Raw genomic sequence first — 11,906 nt, 5'->3', positions numbered from 1 at the left:
TGTGCTGAACAATTCTTTATTTATTATAGTTTCTGAGGGACTGTGGCATTGACAAATGCACAGTTACATGGGTGGCAAACTGGCTCCAGGGGCAGACCCAGAGGGTGGTGGTGGGCAGGTCGATGTCGACTCATTGATTCTATGATCTATGATTCTATGATTTTCTTTTGACAAAATCATGGTGATTCCTCCCCAGCCAGTCGTGTTCATCCATGTGCTGAACAATTCTTTATTTATTATAGTTTCTACCAGTTTTCCAGGAACTGAAGTTAGATTAATTGGTCTGTAGTTTCCTGGGTCTCCTCTAGAGCCCTTTTTTAAATACTGGATTCACATTCACGACCCTTCACATTGGCAACTATTCCTCTGATAGTGAGGATGTCTTTAGCGATAGGTTATAATTAAGAGTTTGATAATTTCCCATTTGAGCTCCTTCCAGACTCTATGATGAATGCCATTAGGTTCTGGCGATTTCCTACTGTTTCATGCATCAATTTTCTCTACAACCTCATCAACTAAAATCTCAATTTGGGTCAGCTCCACAGACTTGTACCTAGACAGAAGTGGATTTGGTAACAACTTCCACAATGAAAACCGAATGCATTTAGTTTCTCAAGAATAGCCACTTCATTCTTCAGGGCTCCTTTTAGGCCCCAGCAGGTCTTTAGCTTCTAATGTACCATATTTGCTCAAATACAGACTGAGGTTTCTCCCCCACAATCAGCATAAGGAAAAAACCCCTCGTATTATATTCACATACTTCATTAAATTCATTCTTGATCATTAGACCGCTGTCAAAAGCAGCATATGCTCAGTAATGGAAACCAACTATGAAGCTCATTAAATGTAACCAACCCTGAAAGTAACTATAAAACACATGGCCCATATTGAGTAAACATGCCAATGGGAGCCATTTTCCCCCAAAATGTTATTAACAACACACTTATCACCCTCTACTTACAAAGCTACACATATTGAGCTACCCATAAGGCTTCATAACACAGAAACAACTACATATCACACACATACATCTACTATATTAAACCCTTAAGCAACATACATGAACTTCCCACAAAAAACAAACACTTACCGAAACCTTTTTCTTCATACAGAACCCCATACCCTATTACCTTTCCCTTTGGCATCCATCGGGATCCCTAGCACACTGATTTCTCTCTCTCTCTCTCATCTGAAGGCCCAAATTCTCCAAGTCCCTCCAGTTCCCCACTCCCATTATGGAGCTTTTTGATCAATTTAATTTACCCCCTGTAGCTTGTCTATACTCTGATGTATGCTTTAACACCCTTTCCATCAAAAGTCTACCTCTAACTACTACATTTATATCATCCATGTATAGGAAGCATTTACCCCCTCCCCCTCAAATATCTTTACTCCACTTATGACCTTGTCTTTTCTTATTTTTGTGCTAATGGTTCTATACCACATACAAACAGCAGTGGTAGCAGGAAGCACCCTTGTCTCATCCCTGTATAGATTTTAAAAGTCCAGCTTAGGTGCCCATTAATTTGGACTTGATTCTCTATACAATAACTTTTTCCAATGTATATATTTCTCTGGGAATCCCATTTTTCCTAGCACCTCAAATATGTAATCATGATCCACTCTATTATATGAAGTTTTTTTCTTCATCCTCAAAGCCAGAGAGTCTTTGCCATTAACTTATAGTCCATATTAAGAAGTATAATTGGCTTCCAGTTTTTCAGAAGTTCCTTCTCTGCTTTCTTCTCACCAGGCTGGCAGACTGACCCCTGGAACCGCTTGCCAGCCAGCGCTGCTCCAACTCAGCTCAATGTGCTACGGTCCCAGGCATACATTCAAATGGAATGTCCAGAATAAAAAAATCCAGAGCAATAAGTTCTGGAATTTATTCATGCACAGTAAGAGCATGTGTAGATGCACCCAGTGCGCGCATCTACATGAGACACTAAGTAGCTGTAGCAACGAGCATACTGTGTAGCTCGTCACTACAGTGATGTAGTGTCAGTAGGCACAAACCATGACACCAATGCTACTGTGCAGTGGCTCACTGTTACAGCACAGTAGGGTTGGAAACGACCTGTACACCACGAGGACTGCATAGTAATGGCAGTTACTGCACAGTCATTTAGTACTTACTAAAGTGCTGTGGGGGTGGGGGGCTGGCCAGGGCACAAGGGTAACATTTGCTAAAGCAACTTGTGAAAGCAAGACCAAATGACTATGAAGTGACCAGACTGGGGGCATATGTGGACACACCCAATAGGTACAAAAGTGCTACTTAAAAATGTGTTTGCAGAATACAGTACCTGTGCTAAAACTTGGAGGAGTTTCAGAAAATGTAAAATGCATCAATTCTGAATGAACTATATTTATTTTAAGGTCTGTGTTTTCATATGTGTCCTTTACTTCCATGGTATCAGAGGGAGCATAGTCTGGCAGTAAGGAAGAGGGGAATGGACTACAGGGGGAAGATGTGTGGGGGGACTACCTGGTCCCCCCCCAGATTTTTTTCCCCCTTGCTGTAGCAAGGCAAACCTCCAATAATTAAGCTTTATACCTGAAAAATTATAACAAAATTATTTTCCACTTATAGAATCTAATTATTGGAAGTTATTTTATAGTCGAGTAAATATGGTACTTTTGCAAATTTTTATTGTAACCTTTTATGTCTCTAGCAAGTTTTTCCTCAAATTCTGTCTTAGCTTGTCTTATTATGGTTTTACATTTAATTTGCCAATTTGTTCTCTTTTTTTATATTCCTCATTAGGACTTGATTTCCACTCTTTGAAAGAAGACTTTTTCTATTTATTACCACTGTATTTCTTCCATTAAACCATGATGGCTTTTTTTGATCTGCTTTTTATATTTTTGATCTGTGGTATGCATTTGCTCTGTGCCCCTTGTTACCACTGCTATCACTGATACACACTGGGCATATCTACTTGTGCACACTTACTGTGTACTGCGCAATAACTGAAAATTTCTGCACAGTGCAGGCATGCGTCTACATGTGTGCACTCATACTGTGTAGTAACGATGGCGACTTACACCAATTTGGGGATAAATTTGCTACCTACACGATGCAGGTAACAAATTTACACCCGAGCACCTACTACACAGTAACACACGTGTAGATGCATTACTGTGCAGTAACACTGTGTGTATGGGTGATTTGGGATTAACTTCCAGTTTGGTCCCCACACAGTGTAACTGTGCTGTAACACCTGCACGGGTAGACACTGGCTTAAAAACTGCTTACTGCACAGTAACTTACATGCAATTAATGCAACTGAATATACTCAGGCTCAATTTGAGCTGAAGTAAATTAATCCCAACATCATCTACATGTGCGTTTAAGGACAGTATTTTACTGCACTGTCAGATACCACTTGTATCTGACAGGACTATCTGTCAGAACAGTAAATTAGTGTACTGTGCCTTAATTTATTCACATGTGTAGACGGTGATGCTTTACTGTGCAGCAAATTATTCTGCTGCACAGGAAAGTGTCTTGTGTAGATGCACCCATTTACTTTCTCTTTTAATATGTGAGGAACTTGCAGAAATCTTTTCCTTTCAATAAGGAGTCACCAATGTTGAAAAGTTAAGAAACAGTACAATATATGTGGTCCTGAAATTATAAGAGCTAGGGAACAGAGATTTCAGAAGTAATGCAAATGGCTAAACAAAAACCCAAGTAAAAAACAAAATCTTACACAATGTTAAATTTACCTGTTCCAAGTAATGTAATGACAGGTTGATATATTTGGCTTCTGTCAGTAGCTGGCCTCCAACTCCAGTCTTCGCAACACGCTCTGAACCAGCCAAGTCAACTAAATGTAGCTTGGAGCGTCGGACAGTTGCAGATCCTGGCTCTTTGCTGGAGATGTGAATGGTGAAAATGCAGTGGGAACGAGTTGAGGCTTGATTCATTGGAGTCTGTGAAGAAAAGTATTACAAAAACAACTGTTACTAAATTTTGACTCAAAGAAGAATAAAAATAGGTACACTTTAACACCAGGACTGACAAATTTAGATTTGTCAAGAAAAGGGCTGCTCAGCCCCAGCCTGTCGGTCAGATCTGGCCCCTATGCCATGTCATCTGACCCACAGGGCACTCTAGGGGTCTGTGGAGAGCCCCATGGATCACAGCCCTGCATACTAGGTTGGGTGCACAGGCAGTGCAGGGCCCCATCTTGGCACACAGGGGCAATGCAGGGCCCCTGGACCCTGAGCACAGTAAATGGAAGTGGGAAGGGACAGTGCACAGCCCCTGGAGCTCAGGCCCTATACATGGAACCAGGCAGAACTAGCATGGGGCCCCAGAGCTCTATCTCTGCACGTGGAACTGGGTAAAGGCAGCAGAGAGCCCCCACAGCACAAAACCCACATGCAGGACCAGGCAAGGCCAGTGTAATGCCCCCGTGTCCCAGGTGCAGGCAGTAGCAGAGCCCTGAGGCCTGATCCCAGTGTGCCAGGTCCGCTCTAGCTTCAGGCCCCTAATCTGGCCTATCAGGCCAAAATGTTGAGCATCACTGGTCTAGGATGATTATAAACTGCTACAGTGATTCAATTGGAAAGAAAGGGCCAAGCTGTAAACTCTAGACTCCCATACATGAGCAGTTACACACATGACAATTTCTAGCAGCCTCAAGGGCACTTAGGTAATTAGCTAGAAATAAGATGTTTAAATTCTGACCCAAAATTTGTCACCGTATTAGAAGAAAGCAAATTTGAGAATCATTTATTTTAGTCTCCAAAGGGTTTCATTAGGAGCCTAGTCATGACCCACCATGAGCTTATTTTAACTGAGAAGAGGCCATATGGTTATACAATTATTTGGAAGGCTAACAAACATAACGAATACATCCTGATGGTAAGAACAATCACAGTTAAGCTTACTTTTAAAATGCTTCCTTTCATCAGAGTCTCTGGAATGTGAAAATTTCCAAGGCTTCAGAGACTACCCACTTTAATCTGTTTTTTTTTAGTATCCAGTCAGAGTCTACAGCAAGCTACTGATTAGAAAGGAGGTGAAGTCTTAAGAATCCTAGTAGAATGAGAATATATGAGCTTAGTTCTCATTATGAATAACATTATAATGGAAGACAATTTCTACCAGTGATTCAAAAAATATCTGTGCAAAAACAAATACTTAAGAAAATTACTTGCATGCTTTCTAACTGTAGGGAGTTGATGAATGAGAGCAAGGACTAAAACCTCAAACTAAGAGAATCCTTTAGAAACCATTACATGGAAAGAACTGTTGAAAAAATATTAGCCGCTATTTATTTTCATTTAATACTGTGGTACTATAAGCCATGATCAGAGGGCTAAAACATTTGAAATATATTTCCTTTTAACTACTACGTCCCAAATCTAGTTTGGTAAACCAGGTGTCTAAAGGGACTCAGACAGAATCCAGGAGTTATGTAAAAAAAAAAGTGATCCAGAATATTCCTGTTCCAGTGGCCACAAAACCAATGTAGCAAATACATTTTGGATTGAAATGGCATATCTAAGCCACTTCTCACTACACCATGCTCACTCCATCCCAGGTCATGGCACTGTAGCGGATACAGAAAAACTGTACTGTAGCCACTATTAAAGCAGTGTTGGGCACATGCCAATAAACATGCCCAAGACAGAGCCTCACAGCAGTGAAGGACATGACCTGGGCATGTACCAAACAACAGCTGCTTTATACTTTGGGGGCTGGAGCCTGCCTGGAACAGATGTACTTAACTGCAATAACTCCCTAGCACAGTTGGAGGCAGTATACACATGCCCTCAAATTCCCTGTAGCTGCATCTATACTTTACTGAAGAGTTTTACTGCGCTTTCCTGAAGAGTTGACTAATCAGCTCTGCAGTAAAGCTTCACTGTCTACATGTGTGCCAGTATTAGTGTACAGTAAATTAATTAACTCCACTGTAAGATGGGGACAGTACTATCTTAGGGTGCAGTTACTTACTCCGCTGAAACATGTGTAGACAGTGACAGGGGCTGGCTGGGGCACAAGGGTGATAATGTGAGGGCTGCCTGCTGAAACAGCTCTGCACTTCAGCACTCTCATGCCCCTCCACTACCTGATATTGTCACCTGAAGCCTGGGGATGACTCCTCAAGCCTGCTGCCAGCCCAGGGCTGCTCTGTTCCAGCAAAAATTGCTGCTGATCTGGGCACATGTGCAGATGTTGCACTCAGGAGCAATTAACTCCAGTACAAACTATGCCAGAGTTTATTTCATTGCCTTAACTGTATGTGTAGGTGAACCCTCTATGTCTAAACATAGGGTTTTGTGCATGCACAGAAGCACCCCAGCCTAATCAGCTAGAGGCCAAGAACTATTGAGCACCAGATATGAGATGGAGTGGTGTCTAAACTTCACCTAAGTTCCAAGGAAGGCCTAATTTGGTAGATTTGCTCTGGGCAGAAACTGAGGGTACTGAGCTGATTAATAAACACAGCAGCCATAGTCACTTTCTCTCATAAACGCAGCTCTTGATGGCACCTGACTTCTGTATAATATCCAAATAGTTAAAGCACTCACCCAGGAAATGAGGACTATGGATTTTAGGCCCTCCTCAGCCTGAGGAAATTCAATCCACAACTCCCACCTCCTGGGAAAGTGCTTTAATAACCAGGATACTGAATATTGGGCAGCTTCCAACTCCTGCTGAATGTGGGCCACAGTTTAACCCTGCTCCCAGAACTGTTTATGCATTTTACATCAGACAGTCATTGGATACAAAACAGAGATCTTGAGATCAGGGAATTCCCCATCCCAGCTAAGCTGCCTAATCACTAAACTGTTCTTTTACCAGCCACAAGATTTTTGCATTCTTGATTTTGGTCTCAAGTGGGGAAGGCACCAAAGCCAAGAACAAAATGCCCAGAAAGGGGCAAAAATTCAACTACAATCCTGTACTGCATTTACTGTTTCCTATTAGGGCAAAGACACAGTCAGGGTGAGTACAGACTTAACACTAAGACCAATTTAAATGCAGTTTAAACCCCAAGTGTCTGGATGTGCATGCCATCTTACAGTGGTTTAAACATCCTAAACCATTTCAGAAGTATACCTGGATAATAAAGCACTATTTTGAACTGGTTCTGTGTGAACCAGTTCAGTGTTATGTGTAGATACAAAGCTTTCTATGACTGGCATCTGGTCAAACATTCAGGCATCCCACACTGCTCTGTTCCTTCCCTCTTCCCCACCCCAACTCTCACCTAGTTACTGGCTGCCCTGGTATGCAACCAGAACTCTACTGTCTCAGCCTCTATTGCCTGTACTTGATTGCAGTGTCCCTTACTGGGGGCAGCTCCCTGCTGCTTTTAAAGAGCTGGTCAATTTCCTTTCATTGGCAGCGACTGACCAGGGTTCTGTGCATCTTAGACTTATGTGGGATAGAAAGTGGCCAGGTCAGTGGGAGGAGTATCTAGACCCCTACTTCTGTGGGCCTGGGAGCTTGGGGCTCAGAGGGCAGCTCTCTGCCATTTTTAAAGAGCTGTCACTTTTCTTCTATTGGAGGCAGTGGAGTGCTTGGACAACCCCCGGGAGCCTTCAAACCAGCCTGGGATGCACCAAACCCTGCTCAACTTCCAGGAACTGAAGTAAACTGATGAGTGGATTAGGGGAAAGGGTTATTTAAAAGTCACAAAAGCTATGAAGGTTCTTGAACATTCAGGTCCCATGTACTCCAAAACAGGGATCCACACAGTCCCCTCAAGCCTGCAGGGTACCATCACAGAGATTTACTATAGTTACTCAAATACAAGACAAAGTTTTTTCCCTGCAAATTAGCATGATGGAAAATAGCCACTTACCTTACATTTGTATACAAGGAAACCTCATGGGGTGTGTGTAGATGAAATGGGGCCCTAAATTGAAGCAGTAGGTTTTTAGAAACACCGCTTCAATTTAAGGTGAAGTAAACCCCCATGTCATGTACATCTGTGTGTCTTACTTGCCTCTCCGGCAGCAGGGAGAGGAGGTGAGCTGCCAGTGGGCGGAGTGCTCCCTGGCTTGCAGTGGGGTGGTGATGGCTGGTGTTTTCCCCCACAGCAGCAGTAGGGCCGCTTCTCCCCAAGACAGCACCCACCCGCAGGCACCCAGCTTGGGTGGTCCCAGGGGTCACTGGAGCCACTGAGGGATGGACCGGGTTCTCACACAGCTCATGCAGGCAGGAAGGCTCCAGGGGGGAGAAAAAATAAAGATCAGGCTCGCTGCTATTTTTTTTTTCCTTTGGTGGAACCCACCTCGCTGGGCTGCTGCCAGGCTGCCTGCACAGTCCCTGAGCTGCATGGAGCCCAGTGCTTCACACCACGGCTGTAAGACAGCAAACTAAAACTCCTTAGAGGTGTTCTAGTTTGCTGAGCCCCTAAGTCATTTAAGGTGCATTACACTGCCAAATGTGCTACAGCGGCTGGAATTAATGCACAATACACCACCAATGCGTGTAAATACCAACACCATTAAAGCAGTGCAAAAGCATTTAACCTGCTTTAAAGTGTCATGAACACATGCCCATGAAATATCTTTGAACTGCTCCTAAAGCACCGTGTGCTCAGTAATGAAACCATGTATAAAATTTCTTAAATGCAACGAACACTGAGCACAACTATAAAATTCTTAGCTCATATTGAATAAACATGGTGATGGGAAACTACATTTTTTTTTTTTGCAAAAATATGTATTTCTATATATATAAATAAATATATATAACTGTACCTTCAACACTCCAACACAATGGGAAACTACCATGAGAATAAGTTATTATTGCATATCTGAATAAAACACATAGTAGTGCCCATTAAGCACACTACCTCTCAGCACAAACTCATTTTCAAGTCATAGTAAAACACATTACACACATTTCAACTTCCTCTTCATTTCCACAGCTGAGCTTTATCTTTGTTTCCCATTTCCATGATTCCTGTTTCTTTACCAACCTTAAATGTGTGGCACATATTACCAAATAGGGCCCCAGTTTACCCAGAATCCCTCAAATGCCTCATCTCTCAGCTTTTCACATAGAATTAGTGTGGTTCTACCCTCCACGATGTGAAGCTGGACCAGGTTGCCCTACGCCTCATCTGCATATAAATTATTGGAGGATTCCAGACTCATGATAAAAATACCCAGTTCTAATCCTGGGTGGGGTGCTAATTAGCATATGGATCTTTTGTGGAGGGTATCTGGAGCGCACACACATATTGCACAATGGTGAGATGTGAGGTCACCATGGCTTGAAATGCTATTGACTCTGCTGGGGCCGAGCCCAATGCACTATATGACAAATAGTTTACTGGGTTTGGGCTTTGGACCAATATCATGCATAATTTGTAACATACTTTTTTTTTTTTGAAAAAAAAAATTTGTAATATACATAAATAGGAACCAAAGTGCTACTTAAAAATGTGTTTACAGAGAACTTGTGCTAACACTTGCAGCAGTTTCAAAAATGGTAAAATGCATCAATTTTGGATGAACTAAGTCTATGGGTACTATACGTAAATTATTACAGGTATATTTATTTCAAGGTCAGTGTTTTCAAAATTGCCCCTCACTTCTATATGCTCAGGGAGAGCAGGGTCTGATAGTAAGGATGGGAGAAAAGGGCTGTGGGGGGGAGGAAGAGGGTAAAAGGACTACCTGACCCCCAGATTTATTTTCCCTGCTGTATCAGTAGGACTGGTTCAAGACAAATCTCCCATAATTAAATTCTATACCTGAAAAATTATAACAAATGTATATACTTCCATATATAGAAGCTAATTATTGAGGGGAGGTCATCTTACAATCAAGGTCATCTTATATTTAAGTAAATATGGTACATACGGTGCAGGAATGAGTCTTAACTGAACTCAGTGTTAGTGAAAAGGGGGAGCAGAAAATCACAATTGGGCTGAGTACATACTACCACCCCTTGCTGGCAGTTCAGCAACATTTCTATGTCTAAATATGATGGTTCTACTTAGAACCCTTAGCAGAGTACATGCAGATAGCTCTGACCCAGGACAATTATGAACTGGTTTCTAATCAGTGACATTCTTGGAACAGTTTAAATTCACTTTAAACCTGAAGGGGAGAGACATACAAATCTGTTAAATTGGTTTAAAGCCAGCTGGGAAGATCTAGAAGTGTACCTGGAAAATGAAGTATTATTTTGAACTGGTTCACGGTGCACTGGTTCCATGTTATGTGTGGACACCAAGCATTCCATGGCACAGGTCTGGTCAGTCCTCCAGGCATCTCACAATTCACCACTCCTCAACCCCTGCCCACTGCTACAACTGGTTGCTTTGGTATGGAGGTAAAAGTTTAAGGCTTCTTCAGTAAAAGCTGTCTTTCTAACAACCAGCTGTGGCGTCACTCCCTATTCAACAGCAGTCTCCCATGCCCTTCCACAGACCCTGTGAACCAAAAAAGCATATACTTCCCTTTAGTCAGGCAAGTATAATGCAGACTTTGGTCAACAGGAGGCCACTGAAGTTTACTGAGCTCATATTTAGGGCCACTGAAGTTTACTGAGCTCATATTTAGGAGATGGGAAAACAGAATAGTAAAAATACCCCCAGCATTCTCCCCTCTCTCGCCAACTTGCCCACTGCAAGACATATTGGTCTGGGTGCTCCACCATGTGGTGTCGACACTCCCATGGTGTGGGAGCTACATTGCTTCACACACAATTTTGAACTGGTTTCCAATCAGTGGCATTTGAGAACAGTTCAAATATTACATGCATCTCTGTTTTCCATTGTTATTATGACAGACAGCCTATTTGTGACATGCTCTGGGCTAGATTCCTATCATGGAAGTCTAAGTAAAGATACTTCTATATAAATTACCCTTTGAACTTCTACATTTTTAAAACTTCTGCTTACCAGAAATTTCTGACTCGGCAGATTCTGGCAGGAGTTTAATTTCAGCACAACTTCATCTTTAACAAATGATTCAGCTTCATACATATTTACTTGTTATAACTGCTGTCATCATTCCTCAAGTATTGACAGGCTGACATGGAAATATTGGCCCAGATTATTAGAGATGCTGACCTGAGATTTCAAGGACCATGGCAGATGTTCAATAGCTCTGAATATCAGGATAGAGAGCTTTATAGACAATAGATGTGCTTACTTTTCAATACAGCCAGATACCACCATTTGATCTTGAAGTATTGATTTGCCTTACTGTTGATTTGCTAGCAGCTCTGCAATAATACCCTAGGGCAGAACCTTGCTTGGGGCAAGGGAGGTACTGCTACAGACACTAGCACAGCAGCTGTAGGTTGCTCCGGAGACTAACTTGCAAACCTAAATGGAAATACCTGTGGAAGCTGGGGTGTAGGCCTGTGCAAAGTGGCTAGTATCCGCTTCAGATTCAGATCTGGCTCATTAGGAAGACAGTGATTCGATTCGGTGATTTGAATCATTGTCTTGAATCAATTCAGCCGAATCCGATTCAGGGATTCGGCAGCAGCCAAATCTCCAAATCACCTAGGCAATCCCTCACCCACTCTCCCAGCCCCGCGTGCCCCAGCTCCCAGCACTTTGGGGGGAAAAGCTCACTGGGTGCTGCCAGAATGGGGGGAAGGAGGTGACCCCTGCTGCACCCCACTACCTCACACTGCATGAGGGGCTCTGCACAAGCCCCCAATCCTCCCCTGCTCCCCCAGGCCTCCCCCCCAAGGCTTCCCTGCCTACCCTAGCTCTGGCCCTTTAAGAAAAAAAACCCCAAACCCCTGGACTCACTGGTTCCTGCCCGGTGGAGGGCAATCCCCACTGTCCCCCACCACATGGAGGGCTCTGCACGAGCCCCCAGAAGCCCCAAAGCCAGGCAGGAGCTGGTGAGTCCCAAGGTTTTTCTTGTTTTTTTTTTTTTCTTAAAGGGCCGGAGCT

General features: G+C 42.9%; 1 protein-coding gene across 3 annotated transcripts in view; it reads right to left on the bottom strand.

Moving 5' to 3' along the window:
• The window catches only part of KIF6 (kinesin family member 6), a 415,530-nt gene that overhangs the window by 281,464 nt on the left and 122,160 nt on the right, over positions 1-11,906 (bottom strand). For all 3 annotated transcript variants that reach the window (XM_019549619.1, XM_019549618.1, XM_019549620.1), the window contains exon 7: positions 3,733-3,939. In XM_019549619.1, the coding sequence (XP_019405164.1) occupies positions 3,733-3,939 (207 nt within the window). The remainder of the gene's footprint in view (positions 1-3,732; positions 3,940-11,906) is intronic.

Source organism: Crocodylus porosus, unplaced genomic scaffold (assembly GCF_001723895.1).
Source record: "Crocodylus porosus isolate Cpor-Errol unplaced genomic scaffold, CroPor_comp1, whole genome shotgun sequence".
NCBI lineage: Eukaryota > Metazoa > Chordata > Crocodylia > Crocodylidae > Crocodylus > Crocodylus porosus.
Note: the sequence above shows the minus strand (reverse complement) of the source record. Positions and strands in the feature narration are given on the sequence as shown.